The 27,475-nt window shown below is 49.1% G+C and overlaps 1 protein-coding gene across 4 annotated transcripts in view; it reads left to right on the top strand.

Annotated features, from left to right (window-relative positions):
• The window catches only part of SPEN (spen family transcriptional repressor), a 67,295-nt gene extending 40,304 nt beyond the window's left edge, over nucleotides 1-26,991 (top strand). The window contains exons 5-16 of one of the 4 annotated variants that reach the window (XM_084786435.1): nucleotides 55-255; nucleotides 4,201-4,352; nucleotides 6,229-6,354; nucleotides 6,733-6,846; nucleotides 10,004-10,117; nucleotides 12,179-12,279; nucleotides 15,755-23,777; nucleotides 24,356-24,368; nucleotides 24,738-24,856; nucleotides 24,964-25,158; nucleotides 25,354-25,512; nucleotides 25,859-26,991. In XM_084786435.1, coding sequence (XP_084642561.1) covers nucleotides 55-255; nucleotides 4,201-4,352; nucleotides 6,229-6,354; nucleotides 6,733-6,846; nucleotides 10,004-10,117; nucleotides 12,179-12,279; nucleotides 15,755-23,777; nucleotides 24,356-24,368; nucleotides 24,738-24,856; nucleotides 24,964-25,158; nucleotides 25,354-25,512; nucleotides 25,859-25,990 — 9,449 coding nt within the window. In that variant the 3' untranslated portion in view covers nucleotides 25,991-26,991. Of the gene's footprint in view, nucleotides 1-54; nucleotides 256-4,200; nucleotides 4,353-6,228; nucleotides 6,355-6,732; nucleotides 6,847-10,003; nucleotides 10,118-12,178; nucleotides 12,280-15,754; nucleotides 23,791-24,355; nucleotides 24,857-24,963; nucleotides 25,159-25,353; nucleotides 25,513-25,858 lie in introns of all 4 variants that reach the window. The other 3 variants (XM_084786436.1, XM_084786433.1, XM_084786434.1) reach the window with 3 other exon arrangements.
• The last annotated feature ends 484 nt before the right edge of the window (nucleotides 26,992-27,475 follow it).

Here is a 27,475-nt window from a genome sequence, read left to right as displayed (position 1 = left end):
GTGGGGTTGTAGATAACATGAGAAAAATTTGCTTGTTTTTGTTTGGCTGTATAGATACAAGCCTTAAAGATGGCCTTTTCCATGAATTTAAGAAGTTTGGCAAGGTGACTTCAGTGCAGATCCATGGGGCCTCCGAGGAGAGGTACGGCCTGGTGTTCTTTCGGCAGCAAGAGGACCAAGAAAAAGCACTGACCGCATCAAAGGGAAAGCTTTTCTTTGGCATGCAGATCGAGGTGACTGCATGGATAGGGCCAGGTAAGACCAGGGACCACGGGTCAGTTAGAAATCCTACCACTCATTTCAGTCCAGCTTGTGAGGGGTAAGTCAGCGAGGGCATGGTCCTGGTTTCATTTGTTAAGGCGCGGTGTCTTAGCCGAGTTCTTCAGTCCCCTTAGTGTGAAGCACAGCGGGTTGGTTCGGGTGGGAGTGCTGGGTGCTCTGCTTCTGTAGTGGAGCTTCCCGCACCTTGTAGAGCCTCGAGTGTAGCTTCAGGCCATCTGTGCAGCCAGCCTTCCCTAAAGGATGGAATTGATTGAGGTCCAAGAATGACAACTGAATTGCTCTGCATTAGGAGCAAACTCCATGTTATTATCATTGGAGGGGCTCATTTGTATGTTGCTCAGCATAAATTACATCTGCTATTCTAGGTGACTGTTGCAGAATTTGGACTGTCTTGTTAGTGGGTTTTAGGATCAGCGCCTGGACCCTGGCAGGCTTAAGTTAGGCTCAGCCCCCCACCCTCTGAAGTTTACTTAGTGTGATAGAGAACATGCAGGCTTTCGCAGACGCCCCAGGTTTGGTTCTCAGTACCCACATTAGCCAGCTTACAACCGCCTGCAACTCCAGTTACAGGGGCTCCGGCACCCTTTTGTGTCCTGGGGGTGCTCACAGACATGGCACGCATCCTCACACACACACACATAGCAAAAACATTACAAAGAAATGAAAAGCAGAGAGGGGGCGGTGTACGTACTCAGTAGCTGTATTGAGAAGAGGACATCGCCGCTGCAGCTCTCTCCAGGGCCACGTGAAGATCAGAGTTGAAATAGAGGGCCCCCTTCTCCCCCCCCCTCCCCCCAAGAACTAAAAGGAATCAACTTTGTTGGCTTGAGCCCTGCTACAAGACCCACTGGCTGTAAGGCTGGAGGTCTGTCATATGGCTTGGGTCAGTGTTGTCTCTTTCAGAAGTTGTGCAGTGCTTGTTTTAAAGTGGACTGGCCCCACCACAGCTTAACCGATTGAGAATTTGAACATACATTTGGAAAGCCTCAGTTTAAATAGACTGTGTGCAATTTAATAGAAATAGTCAACAGTGAGTTTATGAATCTGAGAAAAGAACTTCTAAGACTTTGAATAGAATCTATAACCCATGTATATGGTAAATCTTAGAATATCCATCTGCTTGGATTAAAAAGGAACATACACTGTTCCTATGAATATATAAATGGTGTGTATATTAAATTAAACACAACGTTGGCAAAGTGTGTATTGTCAGGTATACATGGTTTTATAATGGGATTCAGGGTCTGCTGTTACTGTAAGTGGGAAAGGATTTACTTTGGCTCACTTCTGGTCCCCAGTCCATCTTGGGTAAGGAGGAGGCAGTGGGAGCATGGGGCGGCTAGTCCTGTGCACCAGCACCTGAATGGATGGTGCCACAGAGGTTTAGGGCAACCTTCCACCTCCATTAACCTGCTCCAAAAAGTCCTCACTGACATCTAAATTTGTTTCCACGACGACCCAGTTCTGTCAAGTTGACAGTCAAGATTGTACATCATACCAGAATTCAGAGGAAATCTTTTTTTCCAGTGAATGCTTTCTCTCTATCAACCGGTTTTAGATGAGCTGCCCCAAATTATACTCAACTAAGAAAAGCTCATGAGTTCTTTTTGTTTTGTTTAATTTATTTATTATGTATACAGTGCTGTGCCTACCCGCCAGAAGAAGGCATTAGATCACATTATATATGGTTGTGAGCCACCATGCGGTTGCTGGGAATTGAACTCAGGACCTCTGGAAAAATAGCCAGTGCTCTTAACCTCTGAGCCATCTCTCCAGCCCCTGACTTGTTCTCTCGAGACAGTCCCATTCTGCAGCATGTGCTAGTCTAGAACTCACTGTGTAGTCCAGACTTACCTTGAACTCATGGCAGCTTTCATGCCTCAGTCCCTGCAGTGCTGGGTTAGGAGCATGCATCACCACAGATGGCAGGGCTTCTTGTTGGGTTGCTTTGGGGTGAGTAAGGACCACCTGAGAAATAAGCAGTGTGCACCTAACCTATTGGGTCTTAAACATCAGTCAGTTGTTAAGTAGTGCAGATCTAATTCAGGGACGTTCATAGGTGATAGCACTCTGATCTTTAAGCATATAAGGATAGATCAAGATGTTTATTATATAAGGCCTTTTAACCTTATTGTGTAGCACTCAGGAACAGTTGGGTTGTTATTCGTTCTTTTAAGACCGAGTCTTCTTAGGTAAACCAGGCCAACCTTAAATTCAGCAATCTTAAATTCAACATTCATTGCCTACACATCCCAAGTTCTGGGATTACAGATGCGTGCCACCAGGCTCAGTTCTTAATTTGCTAATTTTGTGTAAGGGAGGGTTTCATAGAGCCCAGGCTAGCCTTGAACTTGCTAGGTAGCAAAGGCTAGCCTTAGACTCCTGTTCTTCTGCCTCCACCTGCTGGGGTTATAAGAATGCCGGCCCCCTGCCCTCCAATGCCTGGCTTCATTGCGTGCGTGTGTCTGTCTCTGTGTGTTAGGATTGGGCTCAGGGCTTTGTGCGTGGTACACAGTGCTCTACTTTTGAGCTCAGCCCATTTACCTATCTTGTTGATGGGTTTGTTTTACATTTTTAAAAGTAGAGAACATGCGGTGCCGAGCTATAATTACCATCAAAACCTTGACTGTCTGTGTCTCAGAATTAATAAGTGGAGCAAAGGGCTGTGATTAAATTAGAAGTTAAGCCAAGGCTTTCATTATAAAAAATAGAAACCTTTCGAATGTCACTGGGGACTACAGAACACCAAGCGGGGAAAAGAGCTCACGAATGTCACTTTCCATACAATTATTTTTATATTTGAAAGCCTTTAAATTAATTATTTCAGTATTGTACCTGTATGCATGTTGTATCTGCATATGTGTGTATGTGCACTATGTGTGTGCCTGGTATCCATGGAAGGAAGCTAGAAGGTATTGTATCCCTTATAACTGGATGATTTGTGAGCTGCCATGGATGCTGGGAATTGAACCTGGGTCCTCTGCAAGAGCAGCCAGTGCTTAACTGCAGAGCCACCCCTCCATCCTCTAGAAGTCTTGAGGCAGACATTTAAATTGCTATATAATGTAGTAAACATGAAATGTTGAATCTTGAAAGCAAGTAAAACTAGTTAATGAAGTGGAGCTGCTTTCTACTGAGTTGTATTTTCATGGTAGAGTATGTGTGCTTTTTTTTGTTTTTGTTTTGAGATGGGGTTGTCCTGTGCAGCCCACAGTTGCCTGGTACTCCCTGTATGGCACAGGCTGGCTTTGAACTCTCAACTCTCCTGCTTCTCCCTTCTGAGTGCTAGGATTACGGTTGTGTGTCACCATGCCTAGCCAGATTATAGTTTCATACTCTGTGCTAAGGCCAGAGGGTAAGAGGCACTTGTGTAGAGACCCGAGTTTATTCCTGGAGCCCGTGTAGAGGTGAATGGAGAGAACCTACTCACAAAGTGTCCCTTGACCTCCGTTCACACGCGCCCACACTGTAAGTGAGCACCAGTGCTGGTGGTCCACAACTTTAATCCAAGCACTCAGAAGGCAGAGGCAGGTTGACATCAGTGAGTTCAAGGCCTGCCTGGTCTATATACAACCCCAGAGTAGCTCTGAGTTGAAGGCCATTTGGGACTGCTGGTGAAAGCCTGTCTCAGACCAACCAACCAGCCCTCTCACAAAAGACCTTGTTAAGTAAGTGGGGGGGGGGTGGGGTGGGCGTTACTCAGGCAGGCAGAGAGACAGAGAGATATTTTCAGTTTTTGGTGTTCCCTTGTTTGTCTAAGACAGTGTCTACGGTGTAGCAAGGCTGGTCTTGAAATCACAGTCCTGCCATACCTGTCCACCAAGCCCAGAACCAGACAGTTTGTTAAGATTCCCAAGTAAGTAAATTCTGTATTAGAGAATGTGTTAAGTGCCCTGTCCTGCTCTGCTCCATCCACAGAAACAGAGAGTGAAAATGAGTTCCGGCCCTTGGATGAGAGGATAGACGAGTTCCATCCCAAAGCAACAAGGACGCTCTTTATTGGCAACCTCGAGAAAACAACCACTTACCACGACCTTCGCAACATCTTTCAGCGCTTTGGAGAAATTGTGGTATGTTGTTTTAGCGATAAAATGCTGTGGATCTTTGTGGGATGTAGGCACAGGGCATAGAGGGGATGAGGATGTGTGACGTTGTGAAATCCCCCCTTTGCTCCATTCAGTTTTAAAGTTCAAGCTTACGTTGAGCTGACAGCCTTTCCCTGACTCCTAAGTATTGGGATTCTAGGTGTGAAACCTGGTTTCCCCATCTTCCCATTAGAAATTTTTTTGAGACTCTTAAAAATAAAGAGAGAGAGTATGTATGTGCATGTTTTGCCCGCATGTCTGTCTGCATCATGTACATGCCAGGCGTCTGTGGAGGTCAGAGGAGAGCGCTGAGCTCCCTGGAGACTGGGAGCTGCTGTAAACACACTAGAAACTGAACTCAGGTTCTCTACAAGAGCAGCCAGATCTTAAGTGCAAGTCATCACTCCAGCCCCCCTTTTAAGGAATCTGCAACAGTGTCTGGCTATGTAACGAGGCTGGCAGATCTCTCTGTAAGTTCTAGGCCAGCCTGGTCTACATAGTGAGCTCCAGGCCAGTTGGACCAAATGGATTTTTGGGTTTGTCTGTTTTGCATTTTACTGTGATGTATAGTTATGTGGATGTCCATGCCGGTGCTGATGCCACTGAGGCCAGAGGTGTCAGCGATCCTTGGAGCTGCAGTTAAAGGCAGTTAGGAGCTGTCAGGAGTGAGTGCTGGGAGCTGAACTTGCAAGAGGAGCAAGTGCCTGCTGAGCCATCTGTTCGCCTAAAGACTGCCTCCCCTTCCTCCCCTCCTCCCCCAGACAGGGTTTCTCTGTGTACCTTGGTTGTCCTAATGTCACTTTATAGACCAGGCTGGCCTCGAACTCAGAGCTATCCACCTACCTCTGCCTCTGGAGTGCTGGGATTAAAGGTGTGTGCCACCATGCCCAGCAAGAAATAAATACTTTTATAATTTCAGTGGGTTGTTTAAATTGCTGTGGTGTTTTTGTTTCTGTGTGTTGTATTTAAGAATGGAGGCTGAGGAGACAGATCAGTGCTCCAGAGCATTGGCTGCTCCTGCAGAAGACCCAGCTTTCATTTCCTGTACCTACGTGATAGCTCACAGACATCCATAATTACAGTTCCCAAGGATCCAGTGCCCTCTTCTGGCATCTGTAGGCACTGCACACATGTGCACAGACATGCATACAGGCAAAACACCCATAATACCTAAAATAAAAATTAATAAACCCTAGAGAGAGTAAGAGGTGAGTCCTCTGTGTCCTACTCTGCCATTGAATGTTGTATGTGGCCGAAGGTGGCCTTGAACTTCCAATAGCTCCTGCTTCCAGAGTGCTGGGGATGACAGGCATGTGCTGCTAAACCTTGTCTTCTTTCTTTTGTTGTTGTTGTTGTTGTTGCTTTGAGACAGGGTTTCTCTGTGTAGCCCAGGCTGTCCTGGAACATGCTCTGTAGACCAGGCTGGCCTCAAGTTCAGAGATTCACTCCTGCCTCTCGAGTGCTGAGATTAAAGGCCTGTGCCACTGCTCCCCGGCATCCACTTTGGTTTATTAGACATTAAAGAACAAGCCTGGGTTTGACTCTACTTTAAAAGACTTGACAGTGCTGGCTGTCATTTCACTAAGTAGGCAACCTTCTCTTTGATTTCTCCTCACTGTAGATTTTAACTTTTGAGCTGCAACACAATTGCCCTTTTGTAGGCGCCACACATGGCATGGCTTCCATGGTATGTGGTCTTTATGCCAGCAGTTTACAGTGTGTCAGATAGATGATCCAACTAAGAAGTGACTGACTGAGAACCCACCCGGCCTGCAGAAAAAAGCTCTCTATGTGGACTTGGCTTCTTCTGACTTAATTTCTTGTTGCCATATTGCTAAGTGACCCTGGTTGGCTTTTTTAGGACATTGATATTAAGAAAGTGAACGGAGTCCCTCAGTACGCGTTCCTGCAGTACTGTGATATTGCCAGTGTGTGTAAGGCCATCAAGAAGATGGACGGAGAGTACCTTGGAAATAACCGCCTTAAGGTAAGTGACTTGCACGAATCCTTATGCTGGTGCAGGATGGTTTGCTTTAGGATTTGGAGGTTTTATTATTTTAGGGCTACAGAAGGACAGTTAACGCCAGAGGCAGGCGTCCTTGTGTCCTTGTCCATTCAGGGCCAGGCAGCACTGTCCTGTTCTCATTTTTGATTGTTCGTTAATTATATGCTAACTACTTACACATTGATCCGAGCAGTCGAGAGTATAGCTCAGTAGCTTCGGTAACCTCCTGAGTTTGAGCACACATGCGCACACGCACACACACATTGATTCAGCATTTCTATAGAAGGCTAGTTTTCGAAAATTTTGTAGTTGAATAGTAATTGTCATCTGTGGTGATAGAATTTTCCCTTTTAATTTCAGCTGGGTTTTGGGAAGAGCATGCCTACAAACTGTGTGTGGTTAGATGGGCTTTCTGCCAACGTGTCCGACCAGTATTTAACACGACACTTCTGCCGATACGGGCCTGTGGTAAAGGTAGGCCCTTGCTTTTGATTCTGTTTTCTTAGGATTCTGTGGTTCAGTCTCACTTTCTGTTTGCTGTCTTTTCCTTTTCTTTAATATTTTACATCTTTGAATTCTCTTCACTGGGTCTGCTAAGATGCCCACTGCTTAACAGTGCTTGCTGCTTTTTTGGAGGATGCAAGTTCAGTTCCCCACACTCACTCTGGGTGGCCCAGCCCTGCCTTAGTCTCTAGCTCCAGGGATCCAACACTCTTTTGGGCTCTGCAGGTACCAACACATATGTGCACATACATGTAGATATACATGCATAAAGGTTGGTTTGGTTTTTTTAAAATTAAATTTAGATTAATGGTCTGTTGGGCCCTGGGCTTAGTTACCAGCACTGCAAAGTCACCAACAGTAAAGCCAACAGACAACAGACAAAATTCTGGGGAAATTTGAAACTCCTTCTATATAGCTGAATAAAATAGGATAAAAAATATTTTGCTTACTTATGACATATACTGATATTTGTTACACATTTTCAAAAAGTGAAAGTCTTATAAAAATAGTTGTCAGCTTGGCATGGTGACACACTTTAATCCCAGCACTTGGGGAGGCAAGCAGATCTATGAGTTCAAGGCCAGCTTGATCTACAAAGAGAGTCCAGGGCAGCCGAGGCTACATAGAGAAACCCTGTCTCAGAAAGCAAAACAAAAAAATGTTATATACTAGTGGGCTTTCGAATTAAATAGCTGTATGTTGTTAACCAGTATATACTGAATAGAAATGGTCACATTAAATACTTTAATATTTAGAAAAAATTAAGAAAACAATATCTAAATGGCTTCCATACTTAATTTGCTAATTCAACTTTCATTTATACTTTTAAAACTATATATTCTGTTAGTATTTAAAAAAAAAAGATTTATTTATTTTATTTACTGTATATGAGTGCTTTACCTAAGGAAGAGGGCATCAGATAACATTATAGGTGGTTGTGAGCCACCACGTGGTTGCTAGGAATTGAACTCAGGACCTCTGGAAGAGCAAGCAACGCCCTTAACTACTGAGCCATCTCTCCAGCCCTTATTTTAGGTTTTTGAAACAGGGTTTCTCTGTGTAGTTCTGGTTGTCCTGGAACTAGCTCTGTAGACCAGGCTGGCCTCGAATTCAGAGATCTGCCTCCTCTGCCTCCTGAGTGCTGGGTTTAAAGGTGTGTGCCACCATTGTCCAGCTGGTATAAAACTTTTAAAAAATACATTCCAGTTTAAACTTAAAGTCCCTCCTAAAGTTATAGTTTCAAATAGCTGTGAAAAGCTGTTTGTAAGATGTTGTGATAACTGTCCCATAGATGTACTTAGCCTAAAAAGGTAATTAAAAAATTTGTAGTATACTGGCAAGATGATTTTTTAAAAATATTTATTTTATTAATATGTGTGTTTTTTGCATACACATTTGTCTCTACCACGTGTGCCTAGTGCCTAAGGAAGTGGTGAGCTTCCATGTCGGTGCTGGGAGTCAAACTTGGGTCCTTTGCACAAACAAAAAGTGCTCTTAACACTGAGCCAGCTCTCCAGCCCCCACAAGATGATTTCTTTAGAAACAATAAGTAGGTTGTTTCTTAGAGATTTTTATAATTTCCTTTCATGAAAATGAGATAGTCCTGGGCCAGCAAGATGGTTCAGCAGGTAAAGGAGTTTAGCAAACAGTCTAGTAACCTGAATTTGATTCACAAAACCCACATAAAGGTAGAGTGAGAGCTAGAGAGATGATTCAGAGTTCTAAGAGCACCAGCTGCTCTCCAGAGATCCTGAGTTCAATTCCCAGCAACCACATGGTGGCGCACTGCCATCTACAGTGAGATCTGGCCTGCAGGTGTACATGCAGATAGAGCGCTCAGATGTGTGTGTGTGTGTGTGTGTGTGTGTGTGTGTGTGTGTGTGTGTGTTAGAAGGAGAGAACCAACTCTATAAAGTTGTTCTTTAATGTATGCATGTGGTTTGTGCTGTTCCTGCCCACACACATACAACATGCATGTAACACACAGTATTAATAAAAGGAAAATTGAGTTTAGAGTTAGAGAGTTGGCTGAGGGGATAACATTTCTTGCCATGCAAATATGAATACCTGAGTTCAAGCCCCTCGAAACCACATAAAAGCCAGAAATAGCATTAATATCGTAACCCTACACTCCTACAGGAAGGCGGGAAGCGGAGGCAGAGAGTCCTGAGAAACCCATAGGGCCTGGTTTGTACTTTGTGGCAGAAAAACAATAGTCCATCTCAAACAAGTTGGAAGGGAAGGGCTGGCCCCTGAATTTGTCCTTTGATCTCAACACACACTCTATGGTACACACAGGCCAGTCTAGTTTCCAGACGTGGTGGCTCATGGCTGTAATCTCAGCAGTAGGTAGGCTTAGGCAGGAGGATTGCCAACAGCTCAGGTCTGCCCTGGGCTGCACCATAACAACAGCACAGGCTGGGGTCGGGGGAGGGGAGAAGAATGGACATCTGAGCCACATGTAGTCTAGTTCTTGCTCTTACTCAGTTGTTCTGATGCTGGGGACGGAGCCTTGGGTCTTGGTGTACTAGGCAAATTCTCTATCATTGAGTTGTAGCCATAGATTTTATTTATGCTTGAGTGTTATGAATTTAACATGTTCATACAGCAAAATTTCCATCTAATATTTGCTAAATAGCACACCCACAAACTTCAGGAAAAGGATCCCTGGCCCAACTCCATTATCCTATCATTATTTTGAGCCTATGGTCTCCTTATAGTAAAGTCAGTATGAAAAACAGTAAAATATAGAAAAATACAGGTGTAATGTACGTAAGCCTCAATACCGTGATTTTAGTGTCTCTCCACATAAAACTTAGTGTGCTTATTAAGATATGCCTCGGTAGGGCATGGTGACACATGCCTTTAATCCCAGGACTGGGGAGGCAGAGGCAGGCAGATTTCTGAGTTCGAGGCCAACCTGGTCTGCAAAGCAAGTCCAGGACAGCCAAGGCTACACAGAGAAACAACAAAGACATGCCTCTTCTGGAAAAGCCTGAATTTTTCTGGAATAATCCAAATACAAATACTTTTTCAGTAGCATCCTTGTGACTTAGGATTTTGTTGGGACTGACACACACAGCAGTAGATAAAGCCCTTAATTGGTTGTTGTTTTATTTTTTTGCAGGTGGTGTTTGACCGCTTAAAAGGCATGGCTCTGGTTCTCTACAATGAGATTGAGTATGCACAAGCAGCTGTCAAGGAGACCAAGGGCAGGAAAATTGGTGGCAATAAAATTAAGGTGTGCACAGTGACTAACAAGAGCCAAGGGCTGCACGTGGCATGTGCCTTTAATGCCAGACGGTTCACATAGTATTATGTGCCCCCAAGATCAAAAGCAACAAAACAAAAAACCAGAAGCCAAGCAAAAGTCTGATCAGATCTCTCTTCATAGCTACATATGTAGGTTGCCAGCACAGAGAGTCGTTTAGAAAGCATGATTGGATTTGACTTCAAGTTTTAGGGGAAAGAATAGGTTTTTCATGCTTGCTGTTTGTGGACACAGGTCTTTTATGCCCTTAGCCATAGATTCTTCCTTAACAGTTCTTTTCAAAGCACTTCTCCTTCTCCTGGGCTCCTGATGGGCAGGCTCATACCTGTATCCTTGGTGCAGAGCCCTCCTTTCCCCATTACAGTGTCTATGTGCTAGTGGCACATTTAGTTAGTCAGCTTCCAATAGGAAGCTGCCTGTGGTGGTGGTGTGCGCGCATGTGTGTTTTCTCCTGGTATTGCTTGTTTAAAAACTGGATATTCAGCCGGGCGTGGTGGTGCACGCCTTTAATCCCAGCACTCGGGAGGCAGAGGCAGGCGGATCGCTGTGAGTTCGAGGCCAGCCTGGTCTACAAAGTGAGTCCAGGACAACCAGGGCTACACAGAGAAACCCTGTCTCGAACCCCCCCCCCCCAAAAAAAACTGGATATTCATTGGTGTTTGGCATAATTATGTACTTAAGAACTGATGACTGGATTAAAATACAATTATGTTTTGACAGTAGGACACAAACCGGGCAGCCCTGCCCTGTTGTAATGGCTGTCCCAGCAAACTTACATGCACCATAGAGTGCCCATCTATACATGGCTTGTTGTTGACCCAGCCATTTACAAACTCAGAATCCTGGTAGAAGTTGGTTTCCATTTTATTTTTTTCTCCCTTTTTTGGTTCTTTGTTCGGTTGTCAAGGGGAAAAGTGTTGTGTGCGTGCACGTGTGTGTATAGGGGCAGGGGGTCTTATTGTGTGGCTGATCCCAAGCTTGTGATTGTGACCGGTCCCTGTTTAGCCTCTCTTCAGTTTGGGAACTGCACCTCACCAGCCCTCTCAGTTCTGATTGGGTTCTGGGACCTTAAATTGTATCTGTCAATATTTGTATAGAATTTAAGAGTTTTATGTTTTAAAAAATTCTTTTGTCTTAAACTTCAAAATTGGCCAGGCATTGAAGAGCACACATTTTATTTTTATTTTATTTCTTCTTTTCTTATGCAGTGCATCCTGACCACAGCTTCCTCTCTCTATATTCCTCCCAGTTTCCCTCCCCCAGATTCATTCCTTCCCTCCCTCCTTCTCCAGTGATTTCACCAAACATAACATAAGCTGCCATAAGACCAGGTACAAACCCTCACATCAAGGCTGGGTGAGGCAACCCAGTAGGAGGAAAGGGGTCCCAGGAGCAGGCAAAAGAATCAGAGACGCTTCCATTCCCACCATCAGGTGTCGTGTCTGCCCCGCGCCTCCCCCCCCCCCCCCGCGGCCAAAAAAAAAACAAAACAAACAAACAAACAAACCACTAAGCCAACAACCATAAATGTTCCGAGTACCTAGTGCAGAACCATGCAGGCTGTGGGTCTCTGCGTCTGTTCCCGTCAGCTCTGGTGATGACTGACTAGGCATATATGAGTAGAGCAGACTATCATTAGCAATTATTTCATTGATGGGGGAGAGAGCAGTCATGTTTGCTTATACCCTAGGTCTCTGGTCATCCAGGCAGTGTCAGGCCTGGGCTCCCTCTTGTGGAATGGGCCTCAAATTAGACCAGTTAGAAGTTGGTCACTTGCTGTACACCTTTAATCCCCTAGCACTGGCTGACAGAGGCAGGTGGATCTCTGAGTTCGAGGCTAGCCTGGTATACAAAATAAGTTCAGGATAGCCAGGGCTACACAGAGAAACCCTGTCTTGAAAAAACTTTACAAAATTGAAATCTGAACTTCTCTTTCTTTATAAAAACTACTTTTATAATACTATTTATGTTTGCCCTAAATATGTTCATCCTATAGTAATGGGTCTAACTCCGAAATTTTTATTTTTTTAGGTGGACTTTGCAAATCGGGAAAGCCAGCTTGCGTTTTATCACTGCATGGAGAAGTCTGGTCAAGACATCAGAGACTTCTATGAAATGCTAACAGAGAGAAGGTAGGTGTTTCTCTGTTTATGCTGCACTACCAGCTTTGGAGAAGAACCTCAGGACTATGTGCTTGGTAGGCCAAGGTATGGGCAGCAGATCTCCCAATATAACTATACTTCTAATTTATATGGCCTTAAAGTTTATTTTTCTCTTTTGCACTTTTCTGTTCGCCGTAAACACAGTGTTTAACCTGTCATATAGAAAACAGGTTTGTTTTTACAAATCTAGTTTTTATGTAGTTGAAGAGAGGTAGGTTGGGTTATCTTGTCTCGGTCTTCACTGAGCACCCTTGTATTGCAAAGAGCTGTAAAGTGTTTGACTCTTAGGTAGAGCAAGTCAGATAATTTATAAACTGGTAATTTTGGCAGTGCAGAAGGTCAGCCATTTTTTTAGTTATGGTAATGTCATGTTCAATTTTTTTTCTTCTCTTTGATTATACAATATATTAAAATATTCTCACATGATCACCCATAGTGGACTGTGTTTGAAAGTGGATGAAGGAGGCTGGGTGTGGTGGCGCACGCCTTTAATCCCAGCACTCAGGAGGCAGAGGCATGCGGATCCCTGTGAGTTCGAGGCCAGCCTGGTCTACAAAGTGAGTCCAGGACAGCCAAGGCTACACAGAGAAACCCTGTCTCGAAAAACTTAAAAAAAAAAAAAGAAAAGAAAGAAAGAAAGAAAAGAAAAGAAAGAAAAAGAATCAGATGTCTCCCATCCATCCCCTGCTGCAGTGCCCACAGGCCCACTTTGTTGTGTTGAAATAGTGAGCAGTGCCTCTTGCAGGCATTTCCTAGTTGCTGATTCTAAGTCACTGAACTCTTGAGCTTTTAAGTGAAACCTGACACCACTGCTCCACTCCAAACGTCAGAAAGCTAAGGCTTTGATGGTTTCTCATCAATAGATTAGAATCCAAATTGCAAAACCCTGAAAATGTCGAACTCTTCAGCTAGAGAGCCAGTGTGAGGGGCCGTTTCCCACCATCAGAGAAAGAGCACGCATGGGTGAGTGTGTGTGTGTGTGTGTGTACATACATACTCATGTGTACATACGTGTACAAGTATGTCACTTTGGACAGAATGTTCTCAATCCCAGTTCCCAGAGTAGCAGTTTGAACTGATTGGTTGTAGTTTTATTGTCTCTGTGAGGCAGGAACTTCATAGCCTAGGCTGGCCCAAGGCTTGTTTCATAGCTAAGAATGACCTTGAACTTGGTGGCGTTCTGTCTCCACCCGTGAGAGCTGGCGTTGCAGATGTATGCTGCTCCACTTGACTTAGTGGTACTGGGAGTCCAATGCAGGCGTACGCCTGGGGGCAAGCACTGTGCCAGCTGAGCTCTCGCCCGAGTTTGCTGTCATTACACCAGCTCTGAAAGAGACTGTACCCGAGAGTGAGGGGACGGTGTGTGTTGGATGCTTCGCCTCTCTGTGTACATTCAGTAGTTCTGAAAAGCAGTGTCTTATGAGGGCTGGGTGATGTAGTGTAGGCGTTACTTGAGTGGATTACCACTAAGATTCACTAATTTTAGCGATGATCTGTTTCTGGCTTTGTTCTTCAGTTCATTTCCATGGTTATTTATCTCTATCTAATGGTGTGTTCTCCTATAGGAAGCAGATGGGGGGAGCTTTCAGATGTTCTGTGTGTCTAATGCATTCCTCAGAGGCTGTCATCCCTCTGAGCAAGTGATTTCAGGTCAGAAAGATGCTTGACTCTGATGATTCAGCTCAGGATCATCTCTCTCTCTCTCTCTCTCTCTTTCTCTCTCTTTCTCTCTCTCTCTCTCTCTCTCTCTCTCTCTCTCTCTCTCTCTCTGCTCTGTGTAGCCTTGGCTGTCCTGGACTCACTTTGTAGACCAGGCTAGCCTCGAACTCACAGCGATCCACCTGCCTCTGCCTCCCGAGTGCTGGGATTATAGGCATGCACCACCACGCCCGGCTCACACACACCAATTTCATAGAGCTTGTCCATGTACAAAGCTCTGTGCCATTTGGTCTTCACGTCCTCCCCTGGGAGGCAGCCCTCTGTTTGTTTTCATGGCAGTAACTGAAGGTTGGGCATTTTTTTTTTTTTGTGATCTGTTTGTTTCCCTGCTGCTGGGCACTGAACTCAAGATTGTACATTACTAGGCAAGTGCACTACCACTGAGATAAATCTACATCCCTCTGTCGGGTAACTTTGTTTCTGAGGTCATGGGATTGCTTATGGTGGGGGGAAAGCCAGGGCTCCTCCCTGTCAGTGCATTTGCTTTACACTGCCCCAGAGTGATTTCAGGATGCATTTACAAGGTCAAATGGGTTTTCCTATTTAGCTTCAACAGAGAACCACCACCACCAGCAGCAACAAAACATGCATTTGTTTTCTTTTTGTTTTTTGGAGACAGGATCTCCGCTGGCCTGCAGTTTGCTTTGTAGACCAGGCTACACACCCAGAGATCAGCCTGCCTCTGCCTCCCGAATGCTGGGATGAAAGGTGTGCGCCACCACACCCAAAATAAACATTTTTTAAAGATTTCCTTATTTTCCTGTTACGTATGTGAGTGCTTTGCCTTAATGAATGTTTGTGTACTAAGTGTGTATGGTACTCGAGGAGGTCAGAAGAGGCTATCAATTCCTCTTGGAACTGGAGTTACAGAAGGTTGTGAGCTACCATGTGAGTTTTAGGAACTAAAGCTGGCTCTTTTGCAAGAATAATAAGTATATTATCTTGTAAGCTACCTCTCCATCCCTGAGACTAAAGCATTGAAAATAAATTTTCTTTAATTGATACAATTGGGGCTGGAGAGATGGCTCAGAGGTTAAGAGCACTGGCTGCTCTTCCAAAGGTCCTGAGTTCAATTCCCAGCAACCACATGGTGGCTCACAACCATCTTTAATGAGATCTGGTGCCCTCTCCTGGTGTGCAGGTGTACATGTAGACAAAGCACTGTATACATAATAATTAAATCTTTTTTAAAAATTCTTATAAGTACACATATTTACTGGGTACAGTGTGATATACCCTAACTGTACAGTACAGTGGAATCAAGGTCTCCTTAAATATTGTTCTTTATTAGTGATTATTGAGTTTATGTTATAACTGTGTAACATGGTTGCCTCGCCTTTAATCCTAGCACTCTAAGAGGCAGAAGCAGGAGATTTCAGTGATTTGGAAGCAAGCCTGGTCTAAATAGTGAGTTCCAGGCCAGATGTCCAGAGAGAAACCCTGGAGTTTTGCGTTTGAGTTTTATGTAGGCCACCAGCTTTTACATCGTAGCACTTCATTTGGCTTGAGCGCTGCTGCTAAACACCTGCAGCTGGGCAAGTGACTAAAGGGTTCAGACATCTTGTGTAAGATGGTGTCGCTGCACCACAGGCTGCAGAGCTTGTGTACTTGGAACAAGTCTTAAGTGTCTTCCTGCCTCTGCCCCTTTAGTTCTGGGGTTACGGAGGTGGGACTGCAAGGCATGAGAGGACAGAAGAGCTAACGCAATCTTTCTGATATTTGGCAGAGAGGAACGAAGAGGGTCCTATGAGTACAGCCAGGATCGGACGTACTATGAGAGTGTTCGCACCCCAGGCACCTACCCTGAGGACTCCAGGAGGGACTATCCAGCTCGAGGGAGAGAGTTTTACTCGGAGTGGGAAACGTACCAAGGAGAGTACTATGAGTCCCGGTACTACGACGACCCTCGAGAGTACAGAGAGTACAGGAGTGACCCGTACGACCAAGATATTCGGGAATACAGCTACAGGCAGAGAGAGCGGGAGCGAGAGCGGGAGCGATTTGAGTCAGACCGGGACCACGAGAGGAGGCCCATTGAGCGAAGTCAGAGTCCCCTGCACTTGCGTCGGCCACAGAGTCCTGGGGTGTCGCCTACACATTCAGAGAGATTGCCAAGTGACTCTGAGAGGAGGCTGTACCGCCGGTCCTCGGAGCGAAGTGGGAGCTGTAGCTCGGTGTCCCCGCCACGGTATGACAAACTGGAAAAGGCTCGGCTAGAACGCTATACAAAAAATGAAAAGACAGATAAAGAGCGACCTTTTGATCCTGAGAGGATAGAGAGGGAGAGACGAATAATTCGGAAGGAAAAGTTAGAAAAGGACAAGCCGGACAGGCAGAAACGAAAAGGCAAGGCTCATTCCCCCAGTTCTCAGTCTTCCGAGACGGAGCCCGAGAACGACCGGGAGCAGAGCCCTGAGAAGACCCGGCCTCCTGCCAGAGTGAGCAGGGACAGGGTCGACAGGGAAGGGCCAGCCAGGAACCGCCTGGAGCTCATGCCTTGTGTGGTTCTAACTCGAGTAAAAGAGAAGGAGGGGAAAGTCATTGACCACCCGGCCACGGACAAGCTCAAAGCCAGGCTCGATCACGACACCGTTAAGTCTTCAGCCCCGGATCAGAAATCCCAGGCTGCTCAGGGGGAGCCTGCCAAGTCAGACTCTTCAAAGGTGGAGTCTGCTCGAGGGAAGGTGCTGAGGGACAAGGCCCTCGCAGGCCATGCAGAGACGGCAGATAAGGAGGTCAGGCCTAAGCTCAGGAAGCACCTCAAGCCTGAGCAGACGCCTGAGCTCAGCGCGCTGGACCTGGAGAAGCTGGAAGCAAGGAAAAGGCGCTTTGCTGATTCCAACTTAAAAGCAGAAAAGCAAAAACCAGAAGTCAAGAAAAGCAGCCCCGAAACGGAGGACACTCGAGTGCTTTTAAAGCAGCAGCCTGACATGCCGAGAGATGGTGTGTTGCTAAGGGAAGGAGAGTCGGAAAGAAAGCCTGTGCGAAAAGAAATCCTTAAAAGGGAATCAAAAAAAACAAAGCTGGACAGACTTAATTCAGCTCCTAGCCCCAAAGACTGCCAGGAGCCTGCTGCTGTCTCTACAGGGCCTGGCTCTCGGCCCAGCTCAGATGGACACGCAGGCCTGGGAGAACCAACACACGGATCTGCGGAGAATCAAGAAACCCCGCCCAAAAAAGCTGTCCCCTCCAAGCCTCAGCCCAGACAGCTTCAGCTCCTAGATAGTCAAGGGCCCGAGAAGGAGGACGTCAGGAAAAACCACTGCCGTCTCCGTGATGAGCCAGCAGAGCAGAAAGCAGGCCAGGAGAAGCCGCACACAGGCCATGCTGAGGAGAAGCTTGGCATTGACATCGATCACACACAGAGTTACCGAAAACAGATGGAGCAGAGTCGCAGGAAACAGCAGCTGGAGATGGAGATAGCGAAGTCTGAGAAGTTTGGCAGTCCTAAAAAAGATGTAGATGAGTACGAAAGACGTAGCCTTGTCCATGAGGTGGGCAAGCCCCCTCAGGATGTCACTGATGACTCGCCTCCCAGCAAAAAGAAAAGGCTGGATCATGTTGATTTTGATATCTGTACCAAGAGAGAGAGAAATTACAGAAGTTCACGCCAAATCAGTGAGGACTCTGAAAGGGCCAGCTGTTCCCCCAGTGTCCGCCACGGGTCCCTCCATGAAGATGATGACTCCCTGGGCTCCCCCAGGTTACTGTCAGTAAAGGGGTCTCCTAAAGTGGACGAAAAAGGTCTCCCCTATACTAATGTAACCGTGAGAGAAGACCCCTTAAAGTTTAACCCTTACGATTCTGGCAAGAGAGAACAGGTGGCTGACATGGCCAAAATAAAGCTGTCTGTCCTGAATTCTGAAGGTGAGCCAAGTCGTTGGGACCCTCAGATGAAACAGGACCCCAGCAGGTTTGATGTCAGTTTTCCAAACAGCATAATTAAGAGAGACAGTCTACGAAAGAGGTCAGTACGGGATCTGGAGCCTGGTGAGGTGCCCTCTGACTCTGACGAGGATGCTGAGCACAGATCCCAGTCGCCCAGAGCCTCCACCCTCTATGACAGCCCTCGCCTGTCTTTTTTATTGAGGGACAGAGATGACAAACTACGTGAGCGAGATGAAAGACTCTCCAGTTCTTTAGAAAGAAACAAGTTTTATTCTTTTGCGTTGGATAAGACAATCACACCAGACACAAAAGCTTTGCTTGAAAGAGCAAAATCTCTCTCTTCGTCCCGTGAAGAAAATTGGTCTTTTCTTGACTGGGACTCCCGGTTTGCTAATTTTCGAAACAACAAAGATAAAGAAAAGGTCGACTCTGCCCCAAGACCCATTCCATCCTGGTACATGAAAAAGAAGAAAATCAGGACGGACTCCGAGGGGAAGACAGACGATAAGAAGGAAGACCCCAGGGAGGAGGAGCAGGAGAGGCCGGAGCTCTTCGCCTCTCGTTTTTTACACAGCTCCATCTTTGAACAGGACTCCAAGCGGCTGCAGCATCTTGAGAGGAAAGGCGAGGAGTCTGACCTCCCTCCAGGGAGGCTGTATGGCAGACAGCTGTCTGAGGGCGCAAGCAGCACAAGTGACTCGGTCCAGGAGCCAGTGGTCCTGTTCCACAGCAGATTCATGGAGCTCACTCGGATGCAGCAGAAGGAGAAGGAGAAGGACCAGAAGCCCAAAGAGGCTGAGAGACAGGAGGACCCAGAGCATCATCCCAAGACCCCGGAACCTGCCGCCGCTGAGACTAAAGAGCTGGAGCCCAAAGCCCCTGTCTCAGTTGGGCCTCCTGTCGTCAGTGCTGTGACACCAGAACCAGCATCAGCAGCACCAGAGAAGGCTGAGAAGACGGTGGAGGCAACTTCACTGGCAGGAGAGAAGTCCGTGGAGCCCGCCCCTGTCTTAGAAGAAACAAAGTTTGTGTCTGAGCCGGCTTCTGTCCCCGTGGAACAGCCCAAGCAGGTGGACATCTCCCCAGGAGAGGACACCAATGAAGGTGCCACGGTGGCACCTTTGGCTGCTCAAGAAAGCTCAGCTACCGACGCTGCTCCTTGTGTGGATGCCGAGCCTCTAACTCCAGGAGCTGCAGCTTCCCAGGTAGAAAGCCCTGTAGACCCAAAACCCAGCAGTCCCCAGCCACTCCCAAAACCAACTCAGACCCCTGAGGAAACTGAAGAGCCGAAGGTAGAGAAGCCAGAATCAGCTCCGAGCATTGAACCTGATGCCACTCAGAAAGCTGGAGTCATGCCTGAAGTTCAGCCCCCGGCTTCTGAAGACGTAGAGGCCAACCCTCCAGTCACAGCAAGAGAGAAAAAGACAAACAAAAGCAAGCGCTCCAAGACACCAGTCCAGGCAGCTGCTGCAAGCGTTGTAGAGAAGCCTGTCACCAGGAAGAGCGAGAGGATAGACCGGGAGAAGCTGAAGCGGTCCAGCTCCCCTCGCGGGGAAGCACAGAAGTTGTTGGAACTGAAGATGGAGGCAGAGAAGATTACAAGGACTGCATCTAAAGGCTCGGCGGCAGAGCCTCAGCACCCTGAACCTAGCCTGCCCCTCAGCCGAACCAGGCGCCGGAATGTCAGGAGTGTTTATGCCACCATGGGGGACCACGAAGGCCGCTCTCCAGCTAAAGAGCCAGCTGAGCAACCCAGAGTGACCAGGAAGAGATTGGAACGGGAGCTGCAGGAGGCCGTGGTAGCTCCCCCCACCCCTCGGAGGGGAAGGCCTCCTAAAACACGCCGGCGTGCTGAGGAAGATGATGAGCAGGAGACGAAAGAGCCAGCTGAGGGGTGGAGGTCTCCAAGGTCTCAGAAATCAGCAACTGCCAGCGGGCCACAAGGGAAAAGGGGGAGAAACGAGCAGAAAGCTGAGGCTGCTGCTGAGGCCAGTATCCAGGTGAACACAAGAGAAAGTAAGGCCAGGGGTGACAAAGAAGCAGGAGGTGAGCTCAGAAGGGACAGAAAAGATGCCAACACAGACAAGAATGTGACTGACACCCTCCCAGCTGAGGTAGCAGAGAAAAAGCCACCTCCTGAGAAAACCTCCAAATCAAAGAGAGGCCGTGCTCGCAGTACCAGGTCAGCAATGGACAGAGCTGCACATCTGAAAAGCCTGGAAATGGCCACCAGGGCAGCAGGGCAGGCAGTGGACAAGGAGGCTGGGCCTGTGGCAGTCTCTCCAGAGAAAAATGAGAGCCCCCAGAAGGAAAGTGGCTCCTCATCTCAGCTGAAAAGTGACCTAGTTGATCCTGACAAGGAAGCAGAGAAGGAAGGTGTGTCTGCCGCCATGGTGTCCCCACAAGCCACACAGCTAGCCAAGCAGACGGAGCTGGAGCAGGCTGTGGAGAACATCGGGAAGCTCGCCGAGCTTCCTGCTGGGGCAGCTAACAAGGGAGCAGCCCCAGGAGCATCTGAAGGCCCCGTCGCTGCCCCAGAGGATGGCCCCAAGCCTGCACACCAGGCGTGCGAAACGGAACTGGCTGCGGCTATTGGCTCCATCATCAGCGACAGTTCCGGAGAGCCCGAGAACTTCTCCACTTTGCCCTCTTTCCCCCCAGGATCTCAGACACATCTGCAGGAAGGAGTGGAGCCGGGGCCCCATGAGGATGTGTCTGAAACCTTGGAGACAGGGGCTGCTACAGAGTCTTCTGCCCCACAAGTCAGTGCCTCAGACCAATCAGCAGGCTCTGCAGACGTCAAGGAAGCCAAGGGGAACAGCAGTGACTCTGTACAGGAAGCCAAGGGGTCTAAAGTGGAAGTCACTCCTCCCCGGAAAGACAAGGGGCGCCCAAAGACAACACGATCACGCCGGAAAAGGAATACAAACAAGAAAGTGGTCCCAGCCACAGAGACTCGTGCCTCTGAGGCTGAGCAGCCTCAAAGTGAGAGTCCTGCTGCCAATGAGGCAACAGCAGCACCCCCAGAAGCTCCCCCAGAAGAAAAGCCGAGTGAGAAGCCTTGTTCCCCTCCTTCTGGGGAGTGCACTTCTGACCCAAGCAAGAGTCCACCTGCTGAGAGTCTGCCCCAGGAAAGCAGTGTTGAAGAAAAGACTCCATGCAAAGCCTCTGCACCCCCTGACCTGCCCCCTCTTTCCCAGCCAGCGCTGCTGGATGAAGAACCCCAAGCTAGGTTCAAGGTGCATTCAATCATCGAAAGTGATCCAGTGACCCCACCCAGTGACTCAAGCATACCTCCACCCACAATTCCTTTAGTGACTATAGCAAAGCTCCCACCCCCTGTCATTCCTGGGGGAGTCCCACATCAGAGTCCCCCTCCTAAGGTGACGGAGTGGATTACAAGACAGGAGGAGCCCCGGGCTCAGTCCACCCCATCTCCAGCTCTTCCCCCAGACACAAAGGCCTCTGATGTGGATACCAGCTCCAGTACACTGAGGAAAATCCTCATGGACCCCAAATATGTATCGGCCACAGGTGTCACTTCCACAAGTGTCACTACAGCCATCGCAGAGCCCGTGAGTGCCGCGCCTTGTCTACATGAGGCGCCAGCCCCTCCATGTGAACCCAAACACCATCCTCCTTTAGAAGAAAAGTCAGTGGCTCCAGTGTCAAATGCCTCTGACACACAAGCCTCAGAGGTGCCAGTAGCTGCTGACAAAGAGAAGGTGGCTCCAGTTATTGCCCCTAAAATCACATCTGTTATTAACCGGATGCCCGTCAGCATTGACCTGGAGAACTCACAGAAGATAACGTTGGCGAAGCCAGCTCCTCAGACCCTGACCGGCCTGGTGAGTGCCCTGACTGGCCTGGTGAATGTTTCTCTGGTCCCAGTGAATGCCTTAAAGGGTCCTGTGAAGGGCTCAGTGGCCACCCTGAAAGGTCTAGTGAGCACCCCTGGTGGGCCTGTGAATCTCCTAAAGGGGCCTGTGAATGTCCTCACTGGGCCTGTCAACGTTCTGACCACTCCGGTGAGTGCCACAGTGGGCACAGTGAACGCTGCTCCGGGTGCCGTGAATGCTGCTGCTGGTGCAGTGACTGCTGTGTGTGGTGCGACTGCCACAACAGGCACGGCGGCCATGACAGGTATGGTGACTGCGCCAGCAGCCAAAGGCAAGCACAGGTCGAGCAGCAATGAAAACAGTCGCTTCCACCCGGGGTCCATGTCAGTGATTGATGACCGCCCAGCAGACACGGGCTCTGGGGCGGGGCTGCGTGTGAACACTTCAGAAGGGGTCGTGCTTCTGAGCTACTCGGGCCAGAAGACGGAAGGCCCACAGCGGATCAGTGCCAAGATCAGCCAGATCCCTCCGGCCAGTGCTATGGACATTGAGTTTCAGCAGTCAGTGTCAAAGTCCCAGGTGAAAGCCGACTCTGTCACACCCTCCCAGTCTGCACCCAAAGGCCCTCAGACCCCTTCAGCCTTTGCAAATGTGGCCGCCCATTCTACCCTGGTCCTGACTGCCCAGACATACAATGCCTCTCCTGTCATCTCCTCGGTGAAGACAGACCGTCCATCCTTGGAGAAGCCCGAGCCCATCCACCTCTCAGTGTCCACGCCTGTCACCCAAGGTGGCACAGTGAAAGTTCTCACCCAGGGCATCAATACACCCCCAGTGCTGGTTCACAACCAGCTTGTCCTCACCCCAAGCATAGTGACCACTAACAAGAAACTTGCTGACCCGGTGACTCTGAAAATAGAGACCAAGGTCCTACAGCCAGCTAACCTGGGGCCCACCCTCACTCCCCACCACCCTCCCGCCCTGCCCAGCAAACTGCCGACAGAAGTGAACCATGTTCCTTCCGGACCCAGCACCCCAGCAGATCGAACCATCTCTCACTTGGCAGCCACCAAACCAGATACACATTCTCCTCGACCTAGTGGGCCTGCCGCAGGCCCGTTCCCAAGGGCGTGCCATCCCAGCAGCACCACCTCCACAGCGCTCTCCACCAATGCCACCGTCATGCTGGCTGCGGGCATCCCCGTGCCACAGTTCATCTCCAGCATACACCCAGAGCAGTCTGTCATCATGCCGCCCCACAGCATCACTCAGACCGTGTCCCTTGGCCACCTGTCACAAGGCGAGGTGAGAATGAATACACCCACCTTGCCCAGCATCACCTACAGCATCCGGCCAGAGACGCTGCACTCTCCTCGGGCCCCTCTGCAGCCCCAGCAGATAGAGGCGAGGGCCCCCCAGCGTGTGAGCACCCCGCAGCCAGCCACAGCTGGAGTACCTGCTCTGGCCACACAGCACCCTCCTGAGGAAGAAGTTCACTATCACCTCCCTGTGGCTCGAGCTGCAGCCCCGGTGCAGTCGGAAGTACTGGTCATGCAGTCTGAGTACCGGCTGCACCCGTACACTGTGCCCCGGGACGTGAGGATCATGGTGCATCCGCATGTGACTGCTGTCAGTGAACAGCCCAGGGCCACAGAAGGGGTAGTGAAGGTGCCACCAGCCAACAAGGCCCCCCAGCCGCTGGTGAAAGAGGCTGCTAAGACTTCAGATGCCAAAGCAATCCCAGCCCCAGCCCCCGGCCCTGTCCCTACTCCCGCCTCCACCCCTCACGGTGAAGCCCGCATTCTCACAGTCACCCCCAGCAGCCAGCTTCAGGGTCTGCCTCTCTCTCCACCTGTGGTCGTAACCCATGGGGTGCAGATTGTGCACTCCAGCGGTGAGCTGTTCCAAGAATATAGGTATGGCGACATCCGCACCTACCATGCCCCAGCTCAGCTCACACATACTCAGTTTCCTGTCGCCTCCTCCATCAGCCTACCCTCCAGGACCAAGACTTCCGCCCAGGTGAGGAAGCCAGGTCTCTTCCCTACCTTCTGGGCACGCACTTGGGGGCTGTGTGGTTACAAAGACAGGCTGCCTGTCAGATGGTTTGGCGGGGAAGCACGTATGCTTCCGTTTGGGTCTAGCAACCCTCATCAAAATGGGAGGGAAGGTCTCCAGCGTCTTCCTTTGATCTCTGACCTCCACATGGACACATCAAGAGTCATACCTGTGTGTGTCCTCTAGCATGTACACAAGCATTCACGTAGTAATAAGAAACATAAACAACTGGCCTTCAGCAAGGATCGGGAGCAAGGTACAGACAGACTAGACAGGAGATGTAAAGGGGTTTGTAAACTCGCAGTGAGGAGTGGGTCAAATCGTACTGCTGTTCACGGCTATGGGGAGATGCTTTAGTCAAAGGCTCCTGCCCCACAGGGTGCCAAGGGTGATGCCAGGTGGCCTCTTCCCGGAGACAAGCTCTACTGCCTGACTCCATGAGACACGGTGCCTCCCTCTGGGGCCATTGAGCTCTTGTTTGGGAGCAGGGGCTTTTGTGTAACCAATTCTGACTGTCCCTTTGTCTTCCTTCCCAACTCCAGGGCCCCCCTGAAGGTGAGCCCTTGCAGACCACGCAGCCTGCACAGTCTGCCCCGTCTACGCAGTCCACACAGCCTGCACCACCTGCCCCACCCTGCCAGCCCTCCCAACTCAGCCAGCCTGCCCAGCCACCGAGTAGCAAGATTGCTCAGGTCTCCCAAGAGGCAAAGGGGACGCAGACAGGAGGGGTGGAGCAGACCCGTCTCCCAGCTGTCCCCACAAACAGGCCACCTGAGCCCCACGCTCAGGGTCAGAGGGCACCAGTGGAAACAGGCCAGTCGGCCCACCCTTCCCCTGTGTCAGTGTCCATGAAACCAGACCTCCCAACCCCTCTTCCCTCCCAGGCTGCCCCAAAGCAGCCACTGTTTGTCCCTGCAACCTCAGGCACAAGCTCCCCACCTGGACTGGCTCTGCCTCTTGCTGAAGCCCAGCCTGCCCCCAAACAAGACTCTTCTGCACACGTCACTCCACAGAGGCCTGTGGATATGGTCCAGCTTCTGAAGGTGAGATGGGCGCTAAGTGTGCTCAGATCTCCCTACTACAGAGCAGCAAGTCGCTGCCAGCGCCATGCTGAACAAACCATGACCCTGTTTTATTTCTTGGTAAGCAGAAGTATCCCATCGTGTGGCAGGGCTTGCTGGCCCTTAAGAACGACACGGCCGCTGTGCAGCTCCACTTTGTCTCCGGCAACAACGTCCTGGCCCATCGATCTCTGCCTCTCTCTGAAGGTGGTCCCCCACTGAGGATCGCCCAGAGGATGCGGCTAGAGGCGTCGCAGCTAGAAGGGGTTGCCAGAAGAATGACAGTAAGACTCGAGGGCCGGAGGGAGGAACAGGTGGCCGTACGCACATGTGCACACCTGTATACACACACACACACACACACACACACACACACACACACACACACACACACACACACACACACACACACACACACTCTGCCATCTTAGAGCATGTTGGGTAGTCAGGAGATCTCTAACCACTCACCTTTGCTCCAGGTGGAAACAGACTACTGCCTTCTGCTGGCTCTGCCCTGTGGTCGTGACCAGGAGGACGTGGTGAGCCAGACCGAGTCCCTCAAGGCTGCCTTTATCACCTACCTGCAGGCCAAGCAAGCAGCAGGGATTATCAACGTTCCCAACCCTGGCTCCAATCAGGTTGGTCCATTATCCCATCCCTACCCCTTATTTGTACTCACAGGTAGGACCAGTTTAGGGCAGGCCAGGAAGGCTGGCACGCTTGGTGGCAGGGATATTTTTACTACCAACCGGAGTACCCCAGGAGTTCCCAGAGGAGGTGGGCACTCAGGCAACATGGGTGGCTGCCAGCAGGTCCTGGAAAGAGGGGCTAGAGAACAGCTTGACAAGCGTTATTGACCTTGAACTATAGAGGCTAATGGCATGGCACCATGCCCTGGTACCTTGGCCTGATTGGGCCTGCCAGGTATAGTGGCAGGGTCATGGGAGACAGCGGGTCCCACTTTCTCTCTTACTCCTTCTCCAGCCTGCCTATGTGCTGCAGATCTTCCCTCCCTGTGAGTTCTCTGAGAGTCACCTCTCCCGCCTGGCCCCGGACCTCCTTGCCAGCATCTCCAACATCTCTCCCCACCTCATGATTGTCATTGCCTCTGTGTGAGGCTCTGAATGGTCGACACCTCAGGCCATGTTCCTGAGGCTCTGCTGCAAAAAATAAAAATGAACACAGGATAGAACCGTGGACAACCCAGCCGGGCAAAGGGGAAGCTGCTGAGGAGCAGACTGCCAGGCGCCACCAGCTGCCCTCGTCCCCGTGCCCGCGCAACTCTACAGATGGACCTCCACTGGGGGTGGTGCTGCTTGTATGTTTACATGAAATTCTCGCCCAGGACAGACCACCGACCCATGGACTCAACAAAAACATTAGGGGCTGGGTTTCTCTCCTCACGGAGAAAAGGTACAGGGCAGTGGGATTCTTCTGTTTTTGTTAAACAGAATAAAACAGCCTTTGCACTAAATTAGTGACTCACACAGTGGAACACAGGCTGTAATGCTCTGGACATGTGTACGTGAGCACGCTGTGGACGCTCACGCAGGACTTGGGACTTGTGCTGAAGCTTTGGGGTCAAGGAACATTTCATTGGGATTTTTTGCCCCATCTCCTCCTGCTCATCAGACATGTCATCTTTAATTCTCCTGCCGCCGCCGCCACCACCTTCGACTCATCAGATGTACAGTTTACAGTTGAGTAAAAGCAAAATAGAAGGATTTCCTTTCTTGGTCGGATGTGCAGAACTTGGGATGTGTGTATATATAAATATATAATATATATAAATATATATAATACTGACTTAAATCAAATTTCCCTGACATACATTTTTTTTAATCTGTGCCAAAAATGTGTTTTCAAAGAAAATCTTATTTTCATACTCAGACTTTGTACCGTCACTCATTTGTATAAGTGCGCTTCGTTACAGCACGGGTCCTGTTCCCGCAACATGGAAGTGTCACACAGTGTACAAAAGACCTGGCCACTCCCTCTTCCTGTGACCTGGACCTCTCCCTGACTTCCTAACACTTATTAATTTATGAAACTGTTTTCTCAGCGCAGTTTTGTTCTGTGTGTCCATTGGATTACAAACTTTATTAAAAAATACAAAACACCTCAGGTGTGAATGTGGTTGTCGCTCGAGTAAGAACCAGAGTTCTTGACTTGCTAGACAGTAAGTCCCACCTTCCATCTATGAGCAAGGACCTTTTCCACTACCTCATCTTCCCCAGAGCATTCTGGGGTTTTTAATCTTAGGTGCTGGGCCTCTGTCCTGTGTTGTAGGGCACTGGGACACCCTTTCCGCTCCCCGCTTACAGGCTCATGCTCTGGGCTCGTGCTGGGCACCTTCCCTTCTCCCCTCTCTGGGGCATTGTTGTTCACGGTAGTGGCAAGGAGCCCCCTTTTCCTGGGGCTGTTAATTCTGTACCCACTTCAAGGCAACTGAAAAGATCTGGGTGAAGGATGTGGGGCCTACAAAGGCCTGTTCGGCTCAATAGGGGAAGATCTGCATGCTCTGAAGCCATCATCAAAGCTTCTGCCTGGCCCCTTGTGTCTCTCCTTACCAGCCTGGTGGTAACTGCAGCCAGTCAGTGT

The sequence above is a fragment of the Acomys minous genome (genome assembly GCF_964271855.1).
Source record: "Acomys minous genome assembly, chromosome: 6".
Taxonomy (NCBI): domain Eukaryota; kingdom Metazoa; phylum Chordata; class Mammalia; order Rodentia; family Muridae; genus Acomys; species Acomys minous.
This window is presented reverse-complemented; position numbering and strand designations above follow the sequence as displayed.